This window comes from Empidonax traillii, unplaced genomic scaffold (genome assembly GCF_003031625.1).
Source record: "Empidonax traillii isolate 1590-97213 ecotype Southwest subspecies unplaced genomic scaffold, ASM303162v1 scaffold569:size410440, whole genome shotgun sequence".
Taxonomy (NCBI): domain Eukaryota; kingdom Metazoa; phylum Chordata; class Aves; order Passeriformes; family Tyrannidae; genus Empidonax; species Empidonax traillii.
In genome coordinates this window covers 91,314-117,036 of record NW_020955762.1, presented here as the reverse complement: position 1 = coordinate 117,036, position 25,723 = coordinate 91,314, and the positions used below count along the sequence as shown (strand labels likewise).

General features: G+C 39.0%; 2 protein-coding genes across 6 annotated transcripts in view; one reads left to right on the top strand and one right to left on the bottom strand.

The window, feature by feature from the left end:
- DUS2 (dihydrouridine synthase 2) overlaps positions 1-22,171 on the bottom strand; it is a 36,073-nt gene extending 13,902 nt beyond the window's left edge. Inside the window, exons 1-16 of one of the 5 annotated variants that reach the window (XM_027897932.1) lie at positions 22,154-22,171; positions 21,011-21,150; positions 20,244-20,289; positions 18,587-18,678; positions 17,584-17,627; positions 16,704-16,764; positions 16,259-16,306; positions 14,390-14,455; positions 13,315-13,385; positions 12,746-12,832; positions 12,466-12,634; positions 11,374-11,495; positions 8,574-8,717; positions 8,129-8,216; positions 7,420-7,493; positions 5,674-6,177 (exon numbers count right to left, since the gene is read on the bottom strand). In XM_027897932.1, the coding sequence (XP_027753733.1) occupies positions 5,940-6,177; positions 7,420-7,493; positions 8,129-8,216; positions 8,574-8,717; positions 11,374-11,495; positions 12,466-12,634; positions 12,746-12,832; positions 13,315-13,385; positions 14,390-14,455; positions 16,259-16,306; positions 16,704-16,764; positions 17,584-17,627; positions 18,587-18,678; positions 20,244-20,289; positions 21,011-21,133 (1,473 nt within the window). In that variant the 5' untranslated portion in view covers positions 21,134-21,150; positions 22,154-22,171 and the 3' untranslated portion in view covers positions 5,674-5,939. Of the gene's footprint in view, positions 1-5,673; positions 6,178-7,419; positions 7,494-8,128; positions 8,217-8,573; positions 8,718-11,373; positions 11,496-12,465; positions 12,635-12,745; positions 12,833-13,314; positions 13,386-14,389; positions 14,456-16,258; positions 16,307-16,703; positions 16,765-17,583; positions 17,628-18,586; positions 18,679-20,243; positions 20,290-21,010; positions 21,151-21,253; positions 21,361-21,484; positions 21,574-22,153 lie in introns of those variants that run through there. The other 4 variants (XM_027897928.1, XM_027897930.1, XM_027897929.1 and 1 more) reach the window with 4 other exon arrangements.
- DDX28 (DEAD-box helicase 28) lies at positions 21,593-23,893 on the top strand. The gene has a single exon (XM_027897933.1). The coding sequence runs from the start codon at positions 21,593-21,595 to the stop codon at positions 23,222-23,224; it is 1,632 nt and encodes a 543-aa protein (XP_027753734.1). The 3' UTR covers positions 23,225-23,893.
- Positions 23,894-25,723: the final 1,830 nt, after the last annotated feature.

The following is a 25,723-nucleotide window of genomic DNA, read 5'->3' as shown; positions in this document are numbered from 1 at the left end:
TTTATTACATCACTATTAATTCAGTATTCACAATGCAATATTTCTGTAGCCTAGGGGCTATAAACTTTCTAAGAACTACAACTGTATTCCATGTTCAGGCAGAGCAAAATATGAAAGCTGCTATTAGTTTTAATAAGTGAATGTCACAGGGCAGCACAGTAAACTAGAATTACCATGCCACTGACATGACAGGTAGGCACCTGTAACTAACTGTACAGTGACTTACTGGCTTAATCCTGCAGTCTCAATATTCCACCTCTCTGAAATCATATCATTCTGATGCCCTTGTGAACACTCCATCTTCCATTCATTCCCACATAAGGATCCGAACACCCAATGTTCAATTAACTTCTGAAAAAAACCAAATCCTTACAAAAACCCCTTTTGTATGCCATTCAGGGGAAATAAATGTACGCTTCTGCTTGAGTGAAACTGTCTCATAGTGTTTTTAACACTCTTCAGATCTCGTGGGTTTTGTGGTTCATATCGGTACCTCTTTTTAGACGTGTTTACTTCTGTTCTGCCTGGTGCTCAGGATTTGGCTCTATTTCAGCACAGAAGAAAACAATGACAATGGTTTCAGCTATTAAACGTTTTGTTGCCTGGGATTTCTGTATGAGTATGTAACTAGAACAGATCCACAGATGGCCAGGAAATTTGCCTTAGATTTTATAACGATTCAGAGAGCTAATGAAACAGTAAACTACAAAAAAAAGAAGTTTTTGCTACCAGAGAAACGTAAAGAAAAAAGCAGTAGTTAATTTCCTAAGTAAATAAGCATACACTGAATCAAATAAGGTAAGTCACCAAGAAGTTTCCCAATGAAATTTGATTAGAGCCTGATTTTTTTTTTTACCTCAAAAAGATAATATTTTCCAACACTGGAAATTTAAAAAGTCAAAAACATACTAGCTTTTATTTTAATATCTTTGTAACTCTCACTTTTCTCAGACCACAATGAGGGAAACCACTTTATCAGTTTCTGCTTAAGAATTCTGACATAAAGCTCTCTGACCAACTGCTAACAATCCTTGCTGACACCTGTGCGCAGACACTGGCAGGTACACAGGCATGCATGGCACATGCAGCAGCCTAACACTGCATAGATAATTTTGCAAAGCAACAGAAAAACAGCTAAAAAGTTAAAGATCTGCATTCAAATCCAGTTCTGTCAGCTCTGTGCAATAATCAAAAATCCATGTTCACAATTATACATAGATTATATTAATTTCATTTTTCACAACGACATAAACATTAAAAATGTATGGAGCTTATCAAGGAAAATTAAGTTAAAATTAGTAAAGTGTCAGATTTGTACTACTGTCTAAGCTCTGTAAACTCTCTTTTTATTCTGTAAGCTCTAACGAGGATATCTCTCAGACAACAATTTTCTAAAAATGAAAAACAGAGACTCTTCCACCATGCCAGGACAAAGGAAAAGTATTTATTTTTTTAACTAATAGATATTTAACAGCAGATTCACATTAACTCCTGCAATAGTTTCTTGTGGGAGCTGAGTGACCACCACAAGTGATGTATATTTTTAAGCCTCTCTCATAAAAGCCGCTGAGGTTAGTGCTCCTTTGAGCACGGATGACTGAACTAGATTCCCTCTGGAGCTCAGCAATTCTTCTCCTTAAGTGACCTAGGCAACTTGTTTAACAATACATACGGCACTCCCTCCTCAACAAAGACTTGCTTTTCATGTTTAGCTTTTAATGTTTTTCATCAGCTTTGTCATCAGCAACTCTGAATAAAAGCCTCAAACACTGGCCTCCTGCACTGTGGTACAGATGGAACTTAAGCCTTCCAGGCCACCTCACTGACATCATGTCTTGACTTGGAGTCCAAATATAAGCAAACTCCCGTTTAATAAAGCAACTGCTCCCATTATGCTAAGCTCCTAGGTTTGATTAAAGAAGTAGCAATAAAAAGCCTTTGTGAATTAAGATTTCTTTCTATTTAACACCTGTTTGAGACCTCTTGCAATCTTGCCATGTTTGAAAAGAATGTTCTTCTGCGGGTCATAACAGGCAAGTAAAAAGCAAACCAAACCAAACAACATCCTACCTCCCCCTCCTTCCCCAGCGGCCCAAGGCATGCTCATCCTTTGAACCAGTGAGCAGCTGAGCTGACATGCGGTTCACTTGCCAGTTTCTGAAACTGCAGTACACAGGAACTCTAGGATTTTGATATTCAGACTCTGTATTTGAACTGCCAACATTTAACCTCACATTCCAGGGCGGGGTTGGGCTCAGAGCCCAGGACATTCCAAAAAGCATTCCAACCAGCAAGGCCCTGGAGGTAGCCCCACAGTGAGTGCATCCATGCTAAAGGCTAGTAAAAATATCTCTGCGTTCCCATTCAGGTTTCTAGTAATCAGAGTACATGTAGGCTACAGGGAGGACAAGCTACAGTTCTGCCAACAGCCAGGGACCATACTTTGGCAGGCATCATTACAAATACTTTCTGCAGCATCAGCATCAAGTAAAAAATAAAACTGCTTTTTTGTTCACTGAGAGCAGCCCTGGGACAGAAGAAACCAGTTGCATCTCTGAGTTCCATACGATTATAGTGAAACATTTTCACTAAGCAAATACTTAAAATAGAGCACAGTTCTGATCAATATTGACCTAGTACTCTATTCACACCACATTAAAATTGAGAAAAAAAAATTCTGAAAAGTGAGGTTAAATATCCTCCAAGCCAACTGTGGTCTCAATTGCCACCCTATGCAAGAATGCAGAAGTGCAATGGCTGGATTGTTAAATACTGCAGAAGTCAGCTTATTTTTCATGAGAAAAATAAAAAATTGCCACCTTCTGTTTATAGTAAGTACAGCAGAGAAGAGAAGCACAGGAGAAACTAATACAGAGACACCACTGTAGTTTGTTCTTTAAAAGTAATGTGAATAGAACAATTTCTAGAAGGAAAGCAATGGTCACTGAAGAAATTACTTTAAAATCAGTGCTGAAAAGGGAACAGGCATGATAAATACAATTATTCTATCCGGTTAGGGTGAATTGAATGATTGAAGTAGGATAAGTCATCGCACATTAGTTGTAACAGATTTAAGAGGAATGAAAGTATGTAACAGAAGGCCATTAAATCACAACATTCTGACACGCACATAAGACATGTACACAATTGCCCCTTTTCTTTGGTTCTTTCTGAGACTGATAAGGAGTGTCAAACATTTTATGCTTCTTAGCCACTTGCCAGAATTTACAGTCCTTTTATATTTAGCACTGAAAGTTCATTCCAACAGAGTGACTCCTCACTCTCACTTTTACAGGCTCTGTTTGTCCTGTCCATAACTACAGCACAGACAACTCCATTACTGTGTACAACCAGTGCAGTGAGCTAAACGTTGGCAACCACGTAATAATTTCAGGAAGGATCTGAAAACATGCACTTATTAGAAAACAGAAACATTCCCCCCAAATTTTAGCACCCATTTAATTTAATATAAATACAATATATACACTCTGCAGACTTGTGTTAACACAGCATTTGTTTCAGCTCATAGTGAACTAGGTAGCTAGTGTTTTCCAACTCTCTCCATCAACCAAACCATGATTTGCTGGTAAAGCACCTACATGCTGGGTACTCATACAATCTTTGTTTACGTATCAAACTTCAATTACAGTTCCACGTGAATTTTTGACAGCATGCTGCAGAAATCTACTTAGCTGTTCAAATAAATCCAAGATTTCCACATTCTCAAGCACCACTGGAACACCTGGCTCTTGCCATAATCCTGTGCTCTGAATTGCATTAAGTCACTTGCTGGAAGGAAACAATACAAAAAGTCTGTGTAGGCTGTACCTCACTAAGGAGGCAGGAGGATGAGTATTCACATCATATGACAAAATATGAGGAGGAAAAAAAAGGTACAAGTACTGTTATGAGGGCCTTAGCTTCCAATCCATTGTAACTTCCACCAATCCATAGTAACTGCTGCCATACAAGTTTATATTGTATTTAGGCACCACCACCTCTAATATCCAAAGATTCAATTTTCATTTTACACAGACAATGATGACAAGAGACAAAGCCAGATTCTTCTAAGTGGCAGGAAAGAGGCAATGGGCACAAACTGAAACACAGGATATTCTATGCAGAAGGAGAAAAAGAACCCCCTTTTGTTTATCATAAGGGTGCTCAAACACCAGAAGAGGTTTCCAAGAGAGGTTGTGGAGTCTCAGTCCTGGAAAATGCACGAAACCCAGTTAGACACAGTCCTGGGAAACTTGCTTCAGTTCACCCTTCTTTGAGCATGGGGTTTGGACCAGATTATCTTCAGGGGTCCTTTCTTTCTACACCCAAGCATTCTATGATTCTATATTAGACCTTGCAAGTCACACTGCTAACAGGACCTAACAAAACCTTTTTCTCTATTTTGATGGCCCCAAACAGTTCTGACAAAAACAAGATATCCAGATAAAACTCACAATAGGAAAATTGCTACATCTGAAATTTCTGAGTAATACTGCAAATTCTTTTGCTGCTTTAGAGTAGCACTTAAATTATATCAAATGTAACTGCATTTACTCCAATGTCCAAAATGGACATGAAAAACTTTCTTCTTCTTAGATTGCATACATTTACTATAAATTACTCTGATGTGAACAGCAGACATTTTATCTCTGAATACACAACTATTTTATTTCACAGCTCTGAACTGGTGAGATACTGTTCTTCCTTTTTAAAATAATAATTTAGTGTTGGCACTATTAATTGAGGAAAATATTCAAAATTTTATACAGGAAGAGTATTTCTGAGCAACATCCAAATTAATTATATTTTGTACATCTTTATAAAAAGGACTTTAGAGATCATGGCATGATATATTCCTGTCATTTTGTTTTCAGACCAGAACTGATAATCTCACGATCCCTCATGCTGTTAAGGGAAACTAAACCACTGTTTCAACAAGTTGTTAGTAACTGAAATCCCTGAATTCTTCTGGCATTCTTTTGGGGATTCAGAACTCTAATTTAAATTAGACAAGCTCAGCTAGATTGCCGTGAATCAGACGGAGTCTGTATCCTCTCTTGGCATATAGCATGTACTTTACTTAAGTAGGAAGTTGTGACGGTGGAAAATGAAGAAGAGAACATATATCTTTGATTGAGACCAACAGCTAATTACTGAGATAAACAAGGCCACATTTCAGAAAAATACAAGGCCATATTTGGATGCCCATTATTGCAAGTAATATACTTGTAGACATTTACGAGGACTTTCAAGTTCAAAACAATAAAACATCTTGAAAGTGCCTTCCTTCAACAAATTCATGGCTACTAGACTTGGCTTTAATTCCCCAGTGGAAAGGCATGATTGTAATACCGAAGACCAGGAAAGGATGGTTAATTCCACTGTCGTGTTTCTGAAGGGAAAAATGTAGTTGAAATTGTGAAAGAAGAATGTTATTTTAATGCTTAATGTTAAAATTTTTAAGTTCTTCTCTCTGCAAAAACTTTTTCTTGATACCTGATGGGCGTAAACAAAGCTTGCAAGACATGCATAAAACTCATTATTTTCCTACATTAATTTTCCTAACTACATAGTTGCATAAGGAATCCATCTGCTTATGGATGATATATTAATACATTGCTTACCAGCACACCATAGACTTCCTAAAAACAAGTAATAAAACCAGTGACAAAATTGCTTTGAAAATACCTGATATTTGAAAAAAATTTATTATTTGGGATAACTTTCTCCATGTTCTTTAAAGTCAAGTTCCTAATTTATCCTGTCTGAAAGGCACCATAGTGACATACTGAGTGGTGAACAGTAAACATCTCATTGGCATTTTTCATACCTGGGGAATTTATCTGTCTCTGAAAGAATCCATATGAAATGTGAACAACAAGATATACAAACAGGAGGTAATTTGTAACTGCATAGGCGTGAAACCTCTAATTTCCATGCTATCTTGGCATCTCAGGCACATTCCTGTCAGAAGTTTCTTCAATAAAATTAGCTTTTTTATGGGAAGGTTCAGCAAGATCTTCTCCATGGTCTCTGTTATTCAATCGTTCCTGGTCTTCCCTCTTGCGTTTGTTAATCAGGTGATTTTCTCCCTCACACAGCTTTCCCTCTGGGACATTCAATGTTCTCAGACAGACAATAGCTGCAGCCTGTTCTGCTAGTTTCTTGGACTTGTCCCTGAAGAGCAAGCAGATAGAGCACAGGTAAAAGCAGAAACTCAAGTCTCTACACTGCCAAGAGAATTTCCTGTCTCTGATGCAACACCATAAACAAAACAGCACTTGTAGTCATCTCATAGCAGAAGAACAAAATAGGTCAGTTCCAGAAATTATTTGAATCTTGCTAGGTGTCAAGTGTTGATGCATCACTCCTGATGTAATATTCCTTGAAAATCTGTTTCTATCAGGTCTTGTGTCTCAAACACTCTTCATTTCAAAGGTACTAAGTCAACATGCGTTTGGCCCAAGTGGTTGCAATCCTCAGAAAGTTAACTTTTACAAATCTGATCACTAAACAAAACTAACTGAGTTACGAAGGATCACTTTTCTTGAAAGAGACTCAGACTTAAATATACTCTGGCAGGCGAACAAGTTTATTGATGCTGAAAAAAGTAGGAACTGTCCCATAATAATAATAAAAATTCTATCATTTCTGGGAGGTACTGTAGATCACCCATTTGTGAGATTCAGTATTGGAAAACATTTTCTTCCCAAAGTTTCATATCAGCTGAGCTTAACTTCCCAAAGTCTCTGAACGAAAGGCAGCAATTGTTGTGTGCATTTGTCCTCTTTAAAATGTTCAATGCTGAGCTCTAACTCTGCAGTTAAATCAAGATCAACTTAGGTGTAAATACCTCAAGTCAACTCCAGTATTAATGGATAATTGTACAAAATAGCCTTGTGAAACTTTAGAGCAGCCCTGGATGTAACTGCTAATTAACTGTGATCCCTGAGAAGCCACTGCACCGTCCTCTCTTTCACTAGGTGTAGACACTTAATCCTGACTTTTTTTTGGGAATGGATCTGCTGCGGTGGCTGAAGACACTCCCTCCCCCAACATTCCCCTCTGTCTCCTTTGGTTAATTTCTGAACTCAACACATACAGAACTGAACTGTGTCACCTATTTGCAACCTTCCAATAGAACTTGTGGACTAACACATGAAGTGAATTAAAATTGATAATAATTTACTTGATTATGCTAATGCTTACTTCCTCTTGTCACATTCAATTCTCAGAAATTTTTAAACCTTTATCCCTCCTAGAGGTAGCTTTAGAACATAGTTTTTAGTTGACCTATATCAAAGTCCACTGGAATAGACCAGAATGCCCTTTTATTGCAAGTTTTTTAATATTGCAAGTATTTTAAGCAACATTTCAGAAACACTAATCCAGCTGGAAAAACCATTAAGGACAGCTTACCACAGAGTCGACTGGTATTTTCGTTCAGCTACTGTCACTACTGAACAGAATAATCTATCCAATGGTCTTTGAACCTGTGGGAAAAAAAAAAATTAAAAGGGAGGGGGGTATCAAAAAGCAGTCATGTCATTTACAGAAGAAACAACATCATCAAGATTCTTTGATAAGTGTAGAGGTAAGAACAAGTAATATCTTTAAAATTACTCTAATTCACACCACAAATTTAACCTTACATATTTAACAGTAAAATATAAGAAACTGTCCAAACTGCAAATATTTTGCTTTGCAAAAAAAAAAAAAAAAATCAAATAATGTCCCCATCTAACAAGAAAGTTGCTCCTGTCCCATACAGTTCCTACCCATAACTGTGTACAACAACAGAGAAAACATTCTGAGTCTAAATCCTTTACTTCACAGTAGTAGTAAAAGGAAGTCAGTCATGGGCTCCTATATAATGACCTGTAGTTACAGCTACTTCTTTCACACATGAATCAAAACCAGATGGAAGGTTTGACTTTTAATTTTTTATTTTCTAATAAAATAAGCTACTATTTTCATGCCTATGAGGGTTACCATTTCTGAAGCTGCTTCCGCAAAGAGCTATGCCAGACCGGGAAGCAGAATTTTCTTGCTAACTTGAGTCCTAAAATACCTAATTTCATAGACAAGGCAGAGGAAGAGTTTTGAAAGGGTTTCTTCATTGACTCACAGTTTCATAAACAGGCTGAGGATGCTTTTCTCTCCTACACCATTCCAGAAGACACATTTTTGGAGTAATCTGTGGTGGATACTCTCGCCTAGACAGAAAAATTTGTGGTCAACAACTGTGCACAAAGTTCTATTTTAAAACAGATAGTGCTGTTTTCTACCAGTTATTTGAGGTTTAACTTTACAACTCAAATTATGAGAAAAATGCTGCTTCCTAATTAGACAACTCAAGTAACAAAAAGCCTGGAACTAAAGAACATCTTGTAACAGCCAAATAGCACAGGAAGAGTGGTGATTATGTAATGATGGACATATATTGCCTCATAAAAATTCACTCGGTAAGTGCTGTTTTGCAAGTAATTATTTTCAAAAACTGTCAGGCACTCTCAAACTCACAGTTGCTACTCACAGATGCAAGACAGTGAAAACTTAATTTGTGTGCTTACTTGTCAAATCTAACAGCCATTTTTATTACATCCGGATCATCCATTTGGTCATCTTCATCTTGTGTCTCAGTTTCTAAAGACATTTTCTTTGCTTCAAAAATAGCTGTTGTTTCTTCATAGAAGTCACCCATTTCAAAGACTTCACTATTCAAACAGAATTCCTTTGTATTAGAGATCAGTTTATGAATTTTTGTATCACATTATGGTAGAGAAAAGCAAATATAGAAATCAATTGTGATTAAAGAGAGTATATGTGTATGGAGAATCAAATGAAAGTGTGACTATATTCTGCACAGTGACATTACATAGTTTCTCTTTCAATTCTTATCAGACACTGTTGTGATGCAAGTAGAAAAAGAATGTTCTAATTTCCATCACTGCATATGCAATTTGCAGCCTGAAGGTCAAGGCAGAATCAATCGGAAATACAGGTCTTGCAATGTTCAAGTTATTAGCTCAATCAATAACTTGCAGGTGGATGAATTGGCAAAAAACATCTCCATATGACTCCTGGTGAATCAGCTCCACAAGGCTGATATGAGCAAAAAGTAGGAAAGAGATTCTTCTTCTAATTATAGTATTTTAAAACACCATAAGCAGTAAATGCTATAACATCCAAACCCCTCAAAATCTCAGATTTTCTGGCATCAGAATAATATTCTCAAGTGTAAATGTAAGGGAGGAAGCCATCAGGATTTGAGTCAAAGGCACGATTCTTAAGTCCTTTTAAATTTTGAATCCATGGCAAGCTGGATCTACTTTGTAAAACTGAGACTATTAATTTTCTGCAGATAATAACAGGAATAAAACCTGCAGTACAAGAAAATTGTTCAAAGGGCTGTTCAATGGCAAAATGAATTCTGGCCACAAAGCCATCTCCAGTGCTCCAAGTGGAAAAGCAAAGAAGCTGAACGAACAATGTTAACTTTCACTTCTAAGGGAAGGCAATTTATTATGTACCGGTATATAAATGTTTAGTTCAAAATGCAGCCCCTGTTCTCTTGCATTCAGTACTGAGGTTAAACCTCGCATGGCTGTAACATGCCCTCACCACTAGGGGAGAGTACCAGTTTTGTCTGAAGATGCACAGGTGCATTTTAAGTAACAGAATGTTCTTCAGCTATCTGGACATGAAACAAGCTATTCAGAACAGGGTTTAAAAGACTGATTCTGCTGACAGAAAGCAGTGTGTGTCTCTCTCCCCCTCTCATACACACTGCTTAAGCCAACTTTGAAGTTGACATTGCCTTACATGCACAAAAACTGACAAAGTTCAATTCTGGAAGCTCCTAAAGAATTGTTACGCACAGCACATAAACCCAAAAGTTTTACACTACATCTCTGTCCAGTGTTCATGTGTACAAACTGTAACACCTCTAATTACCTGTTTAAAGGCTTGACTCTCACTTTACAATTTCTTTTGTTTACATACCATGAACTACTGTTAATGCACCACCCTTTTGGCTAGGAATTATATGAAGTTGTAAAAGATTGTTTCAGTTTCAATCTATATTATGTGTCTTTTTTTCCAAATTACAAATCTATTCTCAAAATAGATAATGAGTTACCATACTAAAAAGTTTTCAACCCTTCACGTTGCCAAAGTGAAAAGTAACTTGCAAAGTTTAAATGTTGTTCCTGGATTCCACTGCTCCTTTATGACTAATGAATGATAGCTCCTTTTATATATGAAATACAAATTCCCTTTATTGCATTGAAAGGTAATAATCATGGACAGAAGTATTTATAGAAAGCCAAAATTAGTAAAAGGCAATAAACCGGCTAAAGGATTGCAGGCATTTCCATTAATTTTGAACATGAAGAAAATGCTGATTATGGTTTACAAGAAAACAATAAATTACATTATTACAATATTTGCAAAATATTTCAAGCTTTCAACATTTCTATCCATTTTCATACATGTAAGGTATCAAACAGTTTCAGACTGTTTATAAAAATAAAGAGCCTCTTCCCCTCCATTCCATCAGAAGGATAATTATATCACACTACATGGACACGACACATGCAAGCTCAGACCTTTATTTTGTTCAGTTTGGGATGGTTCCAAACCTTAATTCCCCTAATTCTGTGTGAATTCTTTAATTGCATGCCTATTTTATGGTTTCTCACAAAGTTTTCCTTCTTCCTTTTCTGTCCCCCCGCTTTGAGAAATTTCAGCCAAACTCTTTCAGATGTCTAGGATGACAAGATTCATTAAAGCTACTATATTTCCTCAAAAGAGCTATCCTTATTCATTAATATATTCCAGGTATGAAAACCAGCACAAAAGAAAGGCACTGAAGTACCATACGGACAACCCTCATATATTGAGTTTATCTCTAAGAGTTCATTTCAAATAAACATGGCTGTAAATATTCCAGTAACATTAAAAACCCCACATGCAACAGGGAAAAGTAAAACAAATAAATATCCTTGGAAGGAGACAAACTCCACACTATTAACCTCCAGACTGACACTGGAGAATGCTGAAACTTTTCTTAATCAGTTAATGCAAATATTGAATTTGTCTGTCGCTCAATGAAGCACCAATCAAATTAGTATTTTAGTTGAAATTAGTTGAATATTTTAGGGTTAAAGATATAACATCTGAGCATGAAGGACACCTGGAAAATTTACTGTGTTATTTCCCATCTCACTAACTGCAGTTTTTTGTTTGTCCATTTTTGGGGGTTTTGCAACTTCTTCTGAAGATATGAAATGCCAGGGAGTGCTACAGACAGAGAAGTGATGTGCAAGTTTAAGAGAGAGTACAATTCCTGTGTCTGAAGTACAAGCTTACCAGATCTCCTGTGTGGACTGTGCAGCATGTAGCTTCTTACCCTGAGCAGTTTCCAACTGTTCTCTTAACATCTGACACAAACAGTATTTTGTGTTGGTGTAGTGATTATCATATCTCACTGCCTAAAGGAGAGAGACAAAGTATTTAAAAACATACAGAAAAAATTTATCTTATATTTTGCTCATGTCTCTTGATAACTTTCAAAATCATTTCTGAACGGCAAACCACAAGGCAGTCTCCTCAATAACATATTCAACACTATTATGAATGTGACTATAATCTGATTATTTTGGCATGACTTCAGGAACAAAATTTCAACTTATTCATATACTCACAAAGATAGAGTTGACAAGTTTACATCACCAAAAATCAATGTATCATTAGTAACTAACTGGTTAATGGCAAGTTCAAATTTTTAAAAACTAAACAATTTTGAATTGGTGACATGATCAAAGCTACAGATTTCTGATTAATTTCCTATTACATCCTTTAAAATAATGTCTTTTGAATAACAGATAAAACTTTATATATCAGGTGACTCAGCTAAGGGAGCTACAGTACTACAATACAGCATTACTTTATTGGCACACCATTCCCTTTGCTTCTTTGCTGTGAATAATTGCTGACAATATTTGTGAAAAGTAATTAATTTCTAAAAATGAATCTAGCAGAAACTATTTCATATTCCTTCACTTTTCTGTTCAATACTGTATGCTGTATAAAATAATCTGTTCAATTTGTACATCTGTAACTTCAAAAGAGTTGGTCTACATATTTTTAAAAATTTCTAGACATTTTTAGATAGCCTTGTAAACATCATTAATGTTCCCAAGAAACTAAGGCTAAAAAGCATGGTACAAAAGAAAAGAATGATCAGGAAAAACTGAATACAGATTTCTGAACTTTTGTTTTCTGAACAAAGTGAAACAGAGGAAGCAGTGGTTGATTTGCAAGACTCACGTCATATGCACTAAGTTAAAATATCCCCAAACTAAATCTTTGAAATGACAAGGAGTTAAAGACACTCTAGGAAGATCTGGCTTAACAATTCCAAACAATGTTAACAACAAGTAAGATCTTAAAAAACCCTACATATTTAAGGTAATCTTTCATGACATCCTTCAAGGGGAAAAACCCCTCTTTTCTGAAGATAGATGGGTTCCACATGGCAGCACGAGCTATCATTACTGATGAGGCAGCTGTTGCTTTCTGGAAGGTCTCTATGTCCATATATTCTTTGATGAAGTCATGAGATCCTCCACTAAAAAATAACAACACTGTTTTAATTAATCATGGATCTTTTTTCCTGCACTTGCAAATCTTAAGTTAAGTACAGGCATCTGGCCATAACAAGCTAATTTGTCCAACTTACTTTGCTATGACTGGAATGGAGACAGCTTCAGATATGGCCTTGATCACATCACAGTGGACAGGGTGCTGAGGCCTTTCCTCCTTCTTCCTGTCCAACAAACAAAAGAAAGACAAGACCAAAGGTTTCCTGTGGAATTTGCAGATCTCTAAATCACAGCAGATATGACATAAGGAATACTGGGATATACTTGTTTCCACTTATTTATCTCATATATTTGATATAATTTCCTGCTGTTTCTTTAAATGCAAAAGAATTATTTCCTATCAATCAAATACATTTTAAGATATTGTTACTGTAATTCCATATCCAGATAAGCAGCATTTTTTAGATATAGAGTTTGCAGATAATTTTAGTTTTATTTGGTCTTTGAGACAAAAATTTTCAGAAAACAGCAGCAAAGCAGTACAATTCCCTGATTGGTGGCCTGATTTTCTACAACATTAACGGCTGAAATCAGAACCATATACTACATCTAGCATGCAGAGAATACTCTAGTCATATCATACTGTGCTCTGTTCATTAACAAACTAAAAAAAAACCTAATTATTTCTTGCCTAAAATCAATTTACCTTCCATGGACTGCAATGGCAGCAATACCAGTTTTTTCTATTCTCTTCACCAGATTCACAGTATCTTCAACCTGAGGTATAAGACAGAATGACAAGATTTTATTTCAGAGCAGAAGAATAACTATCATGCAGTCATTGTACAGACAAATGCTGGAAGTCTTTTCTTTCCTCAAGAGGGATGAGATTCCTGTATTTCATCAGTAACACCCAACACACATAACCATTTAATATATACTTCAATTAAAGAACTACATACTATGCCAAAAATAAGAATCCATTTTCAATGCCTCCTTGAAATCATAGATTGCAAACTTTCTCATATCAGGTAACATAATACTCTGTAGCAGAAGAGTATTTTCCAGCAGGTTTACAGACTGTGATTTGAAAATTATATAGAACATTTGATTAGCAAGTTCTCTCTAATGACCACTCAGTAAATTGTAATTAAAATGCTTTTCAGTATGAGGATACCTTCTGAAATCAACATAACATGCAATCACACATCTATAAACATGTAGGAAATTAAACTGAAAAAAAAAAAAAAATCCAGTAAGGAAGCTACGTGACCTGTAAAAAACCTCTGGAAAAGGGGGGGAACATCCTGTACAAGAAAGAATCTGTAACTCCATTGGTTGTTCTAACTGCAAGAAAAGCAAAACGGTTTGGAAAAAAAAATTAGTCTGAAAAAACAGAAAAGAATCATCTATTGGCTGCCCTGGATGAAAAATAGGAATTAACAGCATCTACTGGCTGCTCAAGGGGTGGTGTTCTACACCCTCTTGTATCTCTACAATTTAAAAATTACTTAGTTGAAAAATTTTGAGGATAAAAGCCTCTGTGTCCTTGCATATCATGGAATCTAACAAGCTCACAATCACAGTCTCCATACATCTGCGGGTCAAATAATCCTTTAGGCTTAGGGAGAACATTCTAAACAGAAATTATAATTCTAAGCACTGTTTCACAACAGCAGGCCTAAGATGACAATATATGAGAACGCATATGTTATAACTGATGCAAAATCACTAAAATAAACAACAACTAAACACTTCAACATAATGATTTATGTTCTTACTGAGGGCAAAATGCGGATTTTGCAGGTTACTGGTTTACAAACTCCTTTAACAAGGGTAGTCAATATCTGGAAAAAGGAAGAAAGACAAAAATGTGATCACAACAGTGACATTACTAAAGCTCTCTTGAAGATAAAAGAAATTAGAACAATGTAACGCTACTTAGTATTCTTCTATTAAAAAACTCACATGCTAGACAGACACATTCAATCTGTAATTGAAAATATAATTTTATTCAATAGATATAAAACCTAATTCTAGTCTAAGCCATTTCTATTTCCACTTCTTTTTTTTTTCAACTTTTTTCAATTTACAGAGCAATTAACTGCTGCTGGAGTTTCAACACTGCTTTTAGTATGAGGTGACCTGTGAACTCTAATAATTTCAAAATAAAGTGCAAAGGTTTTGCATTTTCATGCAGCTGTTTTCACCATCATCTTATATTCCATTTGACAGTTTCTCATAAAAACTAAATTTAAGTATTCCTTAAAAAAGGAGGTTGTTATTTAAAAATAAGAAAGCCTTCAAAATGGAAAAAAAATCTGGGGAATATCAAGCAACACCATTGAATCTTCTTAAGGAAAGCAAACTGAATTCCATGCTTAACACAAAGCACATTTTATTCATTACAACAAACTTGGAACAATCAGACAAAGGAGTGGTTGTTAGTCTAACCATTTAAGAACTGAGCTATGGAAAGAATCTCCTTTTCACAGCTTGAATTCAAGTCCAACAGACCTTACTTAAAAGTGCCATGCAATGGCCTATACATGCTTAAATCACTGTATGACTATACAGTAACTGGTATCAGAAATCCAATAGGTCTCTAAATAAAGGAGTGGAAGCCAGCTGATCCTGACTGTTATTAGAAAGAAAATCTTCTTTTTCGGATATTATCATGCATGTTATTCCTATATAAAATGAATGGAACTGCAGACAAATGCTTTCAGGGTGGTGTATCCTGTGAACTTGAATTTTGTTTAATGTTATTGCACTTATTAGGTTTCCAATACGGATATGAGCTGCTATAGCTGCACTCAAGTTCTTGCACTTAAAACAGCTGGCAATTTCTGTCATCTTGCACTGTCTATTCAAACTTTTCCCCAGTAGTGTTCTCTCAAAATAAACAGCAGCATTCAAGAAAATGATCTAAAAAAACCCTTAGTATTTTCAAGTTGTACTTTTTTGCATATAAATCAAACTAAAATGACGTAATTTTCAAACATCGTCACTATGTTTTTCTTACAGTAGCATCATAAACAAATCTTAGAAGTTTTCAGTGTCAGCCTCATTAAATATTCCAATGTGAGAACCAAATCACTTCCAATCACATGGCAGGCTTGATTTGGAGCTGTAGTTTCAGTTATCTTTTGCAGGCTATGAGTTTAGTTATCCCTCTGCAGTTTGCTAAGAGTAATTTTAATGCCTAAGATTTTGCTGCCTATTAACATCTTCAATTGAAAAGAACAATTCCAAACTTTTGGGCATCAAGTTGCCCACTTTCCTGAAGATCAGAACAAAATGTAATGGTTGTAGAGGGGAAGGGAAGCTGTTAGCAATCATATTTACAACTGCCTCTCATTCCCGTGAAAAATATTTTTGCAATATTTAGTTCTAGCTTGCTCAATAGTTTCCTCTCAGTTCCTACTCTGAAATTTTTTTTCTTTCAGCTTTCACCACCTTATGCTTTGCAAATTACCTTTTTGTTTTGGATGGTATCACCCACGTTACTTAATTCGTGGAAAACCATATAGGCCTCAAAAAAATTGGCTCAGAAAAATTTGTCTTCTATGCAACTCAGTCTTGCTTCCAGTAGAGCACAGTGCACAATACTTTCCAAGGCAGTTCAAAGGCCACAAGGTGATACTTACAGACTCTATTTTGTCAGGATCAGATAGCAGTGCTGCTCCCATACCTCCCTGGGAAAATATACAGAAACTGTTATGCACTAGGCAAACACATTTTTCAACCCTAATAGCAGACCAGCACAAAAGTGTAATGTTTTATTAAGGATTGGAGGGAGAAATAAAAGAAGGAAAAAGTGGCAAAATCTAAAATACAGGAGCATTTGTGAAAACTTTGGGGCAACATTTGCTAGAACCATTTCAGAATAAATAAGCAGCAATTCAGGGCACCAATTTGCTCTCATTGCTTTATGGAGCAGACAGGATTTCAAAAAGCTATTTTTAGCAACTGTAATCATCCAGTTTCTCCTCATTAAGTGACACCTGTACAGATTTACTGGTTTAACAGACCATGTATTCCACACCTCCAAGAAAGAAAAAGCTTATTTGAGAGTAATCAAAATCCACTTGCCTTAGTAGAGTATTCTTTTGGACATCCCATGTTGATATCAATACCAGCCACATCACTCTCTCTGAAAGAGAAGAAGGAAACAAATATTTTTCAGCATATTAGAACAAGAATCAGGAAACAGATATCTTTCCAGGTAACTTGTTCCATCATTATTAAGGTTTAAATGAGAACTTAAGGTAGTTCTTATTTGAATTTCTGAATTTTTAGCTTCTCGTTTATCTAACTTGCATACGCACATTTTAACAGTGATTTGAAGATCAGTCTTTCCACCGGTTTCAATTACCAGTGCTGTGCAGAAGCTGCAAGTACTCATCTTAAATACACTTCTGTAGTATTAAGCATATATAGTATATACAGTACATATAAGTGTATATATAAGTATATCCATCACTCATCCACCACTGTCGCTAAAGCAAGTCCTACTGAAACTTCCATCTACTTAAAATTAAGGCTTCAAAACACCTTTCTGAGAGCCCCTTTTCATTTCTACACAAAGCATTATTGTAGGCTTCAAACTACAAACAGTAGGAGACATTTTCAGACATACTGATCTGACTTGCAGCTGTGCAATACCCAGAGGAAATTTCACACTAGGGAGATCAAGGACACACTCACACCAGCAAAAAGCCATCAAATACCAGTACAGAATTTATGCAGCTGCTGCTCTGAGCAAGTATTATTTTAAGTAGAAGCTGCAGTTAGATCGTTATACCACTGGTCTTCTCAGAAGTTGCACTTCATTGTGCAGCTCCTACAGAACTCCTGATTCTATGAAGACCCACTTTTAACCTCTCAACCATAAAAAACTGCTTTCCACAATAATTCCTCTGAACAAAAAATCCCAAATAAACCCACGTTGGAAATGAGAAGGACAACTTACACAAGCTTAGCTACTGCCAGGGCTCTCTCAGCATCTGCTGAACCCTGTTGGTAGAACAAGAGGATTTATAATTACAAAGTATCACAAATTATTAAAAAAAAAATAAGTGCTCACTTGCACATGTATGCAACTATATTTGCTCTACCATTTAGTATAGACAGAGACTCACTCACAGCATACTGGACAGTTAAAATATTTAGCTAAAGCATAGGCTAGACTCAGCCACTAAATGATAAAAGGTGATGCAAAAAAAAGGATTCTAAGAGGTCTGTCCACCTCCTTTACCTATAGCAGTATCAAATGCTCTTAGCCCATCAGCACTAGATATGTATTTTCCATGTTCTTAAGAAGCTCCACTAATAACAATTCTATAGCCTCTAGCAACCGATTTCAGGGCTACCATTACCACTGAAAAAGGTCTTTTCAGTATCTAACACAGTCCACACTTCTCCTTCCCTCCAATCCCATCATTTCCTGTCCTACACAAAGTGGTCTCTCTAAGAGCAAATTAATATCTTTCTCTCTCCAGCAGCCTTTAATCCATTTGTGCAATGCTAGTACACTCATTAATCCTCTCTTACCTTTACTAAACAATGCTATTTCTTTCAGCCTTTCCAGTGAGACTGTTTCAAAGGACAGTGCAAGATTTAAATGTGATCAAACATCAGCATAATTTATTTTTGGCATCTATGTTTGGAAAAAAAATCAAAGATACCTATTACAAAAACAAGCTGCTGTCACAGAGCACAGAATTCACCTTAATCACCTCTTCTGAAAACAGCTGTAAGGAGAGCTTACAATGTAGCATCTCCTTGAATATGTAATAACAGATTAGAAATACTGCAACACACTTGGTGTGAAAGTTTACCTCCACCTGAAGCATCAAGAAATCGCCAGTCTGCAATATAGGGAGGTGCTTTAGACTTAGATCAACATGTTACTAGCACTGCCTTGTTTATCCATGTTGTTAGCAGAGGACCTGCTTGGTACCTTGGTTTCTTACCATTTGAAAGACAACATGTTTCCTCTCCCTTTCACAAGTTCTGAAAACAACTCTTTCATTAGGTGCAACAAAGTCCACCGTTTCAAGCACTTCTGTGTGAAATGAGAAATGATAAAACGGAGAAAATTATATACAAATGTAAACATAAAAGTCATAGGACTATGTAATTTGTACATAAATGAAATGCAATCAAAGAGGTCTTCCATGAAGAGCAGAACTAATGGCACCCTACCTTCTATATGTCCTTGCAGTATATTTCATGCACATTGCTGTTTCTCTCCCAGAGTGCTCCCTAATCACCTCTCAGCCTTGGACATCAGCACCACAACAAGTCCACTGATGACTCACCAAGATTGAACCTCCTAATAGTACTATTTTTGGGAAGGGGCAGGAGGAGAGAGCAGATTTGCAGAGAACTTCTGTTCCCCAACAGGGAGACTACAAACAACTGTTTCTATGCCACTCAGGCAGGGAGGTCTCAAGATATAATTTTAAGAATTTGCAGTGACAATCGTGTTAAACCGAGTCTAGCCCACGAACCTCAAGTTAGTAAACAAATGATGAAGAGTGAAATCCTGTATATGTTGCTTCCTTATTGCATTAGACTTGAAGGTGTGTATATTATAATGTCACAAACAGCTAACATTTAAAAAGACTCTTTCTCTACTGCCATCCGAACAAATTTGTTCCCTGGACAGTATCCAACTTCTTAAATAAATTAAAAGGCTTTGTATCTAATATTAATAGTTTTATTCAGGAAATTAGATTTTATTTTAACATAGACACATGTAAAATTTCTTTAAAAAAACCCAAATACCACAAAACAACAACAAAAACAACCCCTAGAGGTTTTTACTGTTTATTATAATATATGTTATTATTATAATTATTATTATTTTACTTTTTATTATAATAGCACATGAAGGCAGTAGAGAGGTTGGAGCCAGTATGTAGATACAGAATTGAGAAAGATTAGGAAGCTTATCTGTTAATTACAATTGTAGTCTTTGTCTTTCCACATAAAATGGAAAGCTTTAACATTTTAAACATTGCACAAGAACTTTAAAGTCCAGTTTATTCCAGCTACTAGTTTCTTTAACCTGCTGCCAGGAAGAACAGTGCTGAAACATTAGTAATGGATTTCCAACATTAATCCCATTTTTCTTAAGAAAAAGAGAAATACACCATTCCAGGAGGTGAAATTACAGCTCTCCATTTTAGAATGCAAATACTTGCACACCCAGTGACCTGACTCCTGTCAAAAAGTTCAAACAGAAAACCCATTGAATCCTTGTAATAAACTAAGCCAATGGTGGAGAGGACTCTGCGTTAGGACTCTTAAAATAACAGACTGTCTGTTACTAATCCATTAGCTATGTCCTCCAAAAATGTTTATGGTTTTCCTGAGGGACACTAACTGAACTACTGAAATTCCTTTAGAAGGGAAACTGAAAGTTTGAAGCTGTAGAGCAGCAGACAGGTCCAGGGTAGTACTTCAAAAGCTTACTCTAAGTCCCCAGACACGGTTTAGAGAGATTTTATGTTCTGGTACATCACTGTAATCACTAGAAAAATACTTCAGAGAAGCAATTATCTTTTCTCTTGATTAGGAAAAAAGACTGCTTACAGGTATTATCAAAAGAAATGCCATACTTGCCATTTATAACCCTCTTACACTGCAGCATCTTTATGTCAATCAGCTCCTGAGAAGGAAGGATAAAAAAAATCTCAGTGAGTTGAAGTGTTTCAGCCAGCAAGCTCTAAAAAGTTGCCCATTTAATAATTAATTATCTAGAGAGATCAAATATAGAAAGAGAAAGCAAATTAAAACAAGAGTTTAATATACAACACGCTGAAGTTTCAAAATATTGACAGAACATAAGAATGTAAGAGCACTGAATTACAGAACAGTTTCGGCTGGAAGTACTTTAGGTTACAGAGCAGTCCTACCAATAGGATCTGCAGCAAACTGGGATCTCAATTTTAGCCAGCTTTGAGAAAAGAGGTTAAGCAAGATGGACTGCAGTGCTGTGAGGGGATATATATGGATGTACAAAACTAATCAGGTGAGACAGAAGGTCAGTCTAAAACTTCTATCAAAGTTCTGACTCTGCTCCAAAAAAAAATCAAAATACTAAAAAAAACCCCAACAAAACCCAAATAACAGTACATTGTGAGGAAATTCTTACGGGGTTTTGTCTAAATGAACTGAAAGTACTGAATAGGCTTAAAATATAGATTTGCCATAACTTGAGAACTCAAAGAGAAATGCCTTAAAGCCATAGAGATTCTTCTTTCCCCAATTTTTTGAATCGACAAATATGTGCAAAAAGAACAAGTGCTACAATAAACAAAGTCTAGTTTTGCTTTTCTTAATAATAATGTTGAGCAGATAAGGCTGCCTCATCTGCTCATCCTCCATACCTCACAGTACACGATATCAGCACCATAGTCCAGGGCAAGAAGACGCATTGGTAGTGTTCCCACTCGTACCATTGGAGCCAGGATCTTCTTTCCTCTAAAACACAGGGGTGGGTTCACCGTCATTCCTGTGGCGGTACTACCTGAAAGAGAAAGCCAAGGACAGCTATGGAAGGTCAATTTCCTACCGGCAAAACGCCCAGATCTGTCCTCTGGCGGGAACGGGCGGTGGGTGCTCCGCCGTACCCGACAGGGCTCCCTTGGCAGCCAGGTCGGCCGCTTACCCAGCCGTCAGGGAGCCCAGCGGAACCAGGAGATGCTCCCCGCCGCAGGAGCTCTTTCCCCTGAGCGAGGGGCGCCGGGTCGTCTCCGCCAGAGCCCCCCAGGGCCGCGGGGACAGCTCGCCGCCGGCAGCGGGAAAAGGTGAACCGACCCCGCCGACCCCGCCGCCCCCGCGGCACCGCCCGCCGCGCTCACCCTCCTCGCGTGGCTCCGCCGCGGCTCCGCTGGGCGGGGAGCACCGAGGGCAGCGGCTCTCCCATAGCGTCATCGGGCAGCGCCGCCACCCCACGTGGGGTAGTCGCGATGGCGCTGGGCCGGGGCAGGGCGGCAGCGGCGCTCCCGCTGCTGCTGCCGCGGCGGCCCGCGGGCACCAGGGCGGCGGCGGCGGGCGCGGAGCCCCCCGGGGCCGTGGTGCGCATCCCCTGGGCCCTGCGGGTACGCCTGCAGCGGGGGGCGCAGCGCCGGCGGCGCGGGCACGGGGAGGCAGCGACGGTAGCACGTTCGGGAAGGCTGCTGCTGCGGAGCCGGCGGCCGGAGCTGAGCCAGCCCCGCTGGCAGACAGTGGGGCGCTGGGAGCAGCCGCCGCTGGTGTCGGCGGGCTGGAAGCACAGGAAGGCGTGCGGGGATTACTTCCAGCTGGAGCCCTCACAGGAGGCGGCTCCCGCGCTGCAGGCGCCACCGGCCGAGGCGGGGCAGGGCCCGACATTCGCCGATCTGGGGTTGCAGCCGGCGCTGCTGGCCGGGCTGGAGCGGCTCTCCATCGGCCGCCCCACGGCCGTGCAGCGCCTCGCCATTCCCGCGCTGCGCCGCGGCCGCAGCGCCCTGTGCGCCGCCGAGACCGGCAGCGGGAAGACCCTCGCGTACCTGCTGCCGCTGCTGGACGGACTGCTCGGCCGCCCTGAGGGGCCGGCGGCGCCGGCAGAGCCGGCGGCGCCCCGCGGGCTGGTGGTGGTGCCGTCGCGGGAGCTGGCGGCGCAGGTGGGTGCGGTGGCGGCCGCGCTGTGCGCGCCCGCAGGCCTGGCGGTGCGCGGTCTCACGGGCGGAGGGGCGGCGGGAGGGCTGCGCAGGCAGCTGCGGGCGCCGCCGCCGGGCCCCGCCGTGCTCCTCGGCACCCCCGGGGCGCTGCGGGAGGCGCTGCGCCGGCGCTTCCTGGCCCTGGCGAGGCTGCGCTGGATGGTGCTGGACGAGGTGGACACGCTGATGGACGACTCGTTCACGGAGCTGCTGGAGGAGGTCCTGGCACACGCGCCGCTGGCCGCTGGAGCCCCCGGGCCGGCCGGACCGGGGGAGGAGAGGACCCAAGTGGTGGTGGTCGGAGCCACCTTTCCCGCGGGGCTCAGGGAGACGCTGGCGAAGTTCATAGACGTGGGCCGGTTTGTCACCCTCACCACCCAGAGCCTGCACCGCCTGCCGCCTCACGTCCAGCAGAAGTTCATCCGCCTCAAAGGCCAGGACAAGCTGCCCGAGCTGCTGCAGCTGTTAAAGGAGCACCCATCATCTGGCGGGGCTGTTCTCATCTTCTGCAACAGTGCCAGCACTGTGAACTGGCTGGGCTATGTCCTGGATGACCACAGAATCAAGCACCTGAGGCTGCAGGGACAGATGTCAGCGGCTGCTAGAGCTGGCATCTTTGCCTCTTTCCAGAAGGGTGATGTGTCTGTCCTCGTCTGCACTGACCTTGCCTCGAGGGGTCTGGACACCAGCAGTGTGCAGCTTGTGGTCAACTATGACTTCCCAGACACCCTGCAGGACTATCTGCACCGTGTGGGGAGAGTTGGACGGGTTGGAAGCAAGGCACTTGGAGTTGTGGTTAGTTTTGTCACCCATCGGTGGGATGTGGACTTGGTACGGAAAATAGAGACTGCAGCCCGGAAAAGGACAGGCCTCCCGGGAATGGACTCCTCCATTAATAAACCCTCGCCTAAAGGAGGTTGATTCAAGTTGCCAGGCAGTACTAGGTGGCCTTGTAGGGACTCACCTTGAAGTCCTTAAGGCAGAGTGAATGAGCTGCTGTGTGTAAAGTAGACTGAAAAATTGAGAATTGAGTTTCAGAACCAGGTGTTCAGGTTACCTTTGTGCGCTGTTCTGGAAGCTGCAGTAGTCATTTCCACATCCATCACAATTCGTGGCTTTGCAAAAGGAAGCTAGTGAGTTCCAGAATGCTTTTGGAGAAGACTGAAGAATGACCTCATCAATTGATTTGATTTTGTTGAGACTTATAACTTAAATCCAAATCAGAATGAAAGTATGCCTGTATGATACGCAGCTCTGCTACATTTCATTGCTGCCCACCACTAGCAGTTTAAAAAAACTTAAAAATTACTACTGTGGCAGGAAAAAAAATTAAAAATTGATATAAATTTGACCTGTTAGAGATACACATAGAAAGACTAAAGGACAAATGATGTTTGATTTTCTTGTGGCATAGCAGTTTGTTCAGAGAATTCTAGACCAGATGCTTTTAAAGTTCAGGGGGAATGAGAAGGCACATTAAAGCTTGAGGCTCTTTCAAGGCCTTAATTAGCCATTTTATGGTTGCCTTTCACTGAGAAAGGGGATCTTGCTCTATTATGTTATATTAAATAAAATTTTAAAAGCCCTTAAGTGTTTCCTCCTTATTTTTTCTGCATGCTATAGTGACATGTCTAGTGTCTGAACTGACAGAAAAAAAAAAATTCCAAACAAAAACCCCCTAACCCCAACAAACCAAAATGTCTTCTCTTAAAGGAGTGCATAGATTCAAGTTCCAGTGACTCACAAGTAACACAGTGAGTGCAGGATTCCTTTTGAGTGTTGTGCCATTGTTCTATTTTGCTTTCAACCAAGAGGATTGAAGTGAGACTGAAGTTATTTCATATCTACTTGCTAGTTTGTATCCATGGTAAAAAATCACTCAAAAGAGGATTTTAGCTCTGATTTCTGTCACAGTGTTGTATCACAGCCCTTTTTTTTTTTTGTGGCTGTTTTTCCCGTGCTATCAACTTTAGCCTGTGCTAAGTCTCAGATTGTAGAAATAACAAGCCTGGTAAATAAAAGGATCATCAAGCATAGTACCTAAATAATTGGTTTCTGAGGAAATAATGGACTGGAGATAGTATACTAAGAGCTAAACAAAAAGAAAACTTGCACAGGTAATCACCTAAGGATCAGGCTACAGGACCTTTTCCTATTGTACACAAGTTCTCTGCTCGTTTTGCACAGTTAAGGGGCTCTCAGAGGAAGTTACAAATCAGTAAAATTATTAATACAGTAACTTCCGATTTTTAGAAATACGGTGAAAGAGTGATCCATTTGGAGTCTGGAAACCTTTACATTTTGGACCTATTCATTGCAAACACTACTTGCCTCTCATCTGTAGTTCTGTTAACTACAAATCAGGCAATTTTAGTGTCCACACGCTGAAGCTTACTGTTCACGTATAGGAGTAGGATAAATCTCTGGGGACAATCCAGTATTATTTTTTTACAGAAGATCCTATCTCCATTTGCAATATGCATTAGGTCCCCTGAGCTGCTGAAAAACTGTATTCAAGAAACATGTTACAAAAATTATTTGTATGTGTTCTGATGGCTGATGAAAAGATACTGGAGATGTTCTACTAGGTTATATTTGGATATTTCTGTTATGTTTTTAGATGCATAATTAGTCATTTAACTTCTGTAACAGACCTTTTTGCAATCTATGAACGGGTCAGTCTAGATTGCAGCATACAGAACTACCAAATTAGACAACACAATGAAATAATAAAGTTCTTTCAGCCATATGCTTCCTAATTTTGAAGTAATATGCACTTTATATATTTACAAACAGTAACTTTGACCTTGGTACAAATGCCCTAAACTGTTGCTAGGGCACTGATGATCACAACAGTTTGTCGAAAAAAGAAAAAACAAAACCAAAACCAACAAAAAAGACAAATCACAAATCTTTAGACATACATATGCTAAAGTAAAAATCCATGGGTAGATAGACTCAGACTATGCTATATTTACCAAAAACCTTTTGTAAACATTACTTTCAAACAAAACCAGAGTTCTTTTAAGCATATATTGAGAAATGCCACTTTCCTACTGTTGCTCACCAAGAGACAGTTGCTGGAGCCAGTGATTAAATACCAGTAATTACACACAGGAGTACACAGACATTCAGACCCTGTGTTATATAAGCTTATACAGAGCCACTGAATGCAGAGAGCCACATCACTGACATGTCATGTGGAAGGTTTTACTGCGTAATAGGTAAATAATGTAGCGAAGGAGTTTTAGAGACCCTATCACAGCTAGTGAGCTAAATGTGTATGTAGCTTTCCCCAAACTGCTCTCTGAATGTTGTAACTCATTATTCACATCTTCATGACTGTCTACAGACATAATTGACTAGTCTCTTCTTGTCACTACATCTTCTACCTTCGGCGTAACTCTTATTTTAGACTGT

What these genes read in the sequence shown, in the direction of transcription:
- DDX28 (XM_027897933.1), top strand. Translation starts at nt 21,593, where the DNA reads ATGGCGCTGGGCCGGGGCAGGGCGGCAGCGGCGCTCCCGCTGCTGCTG.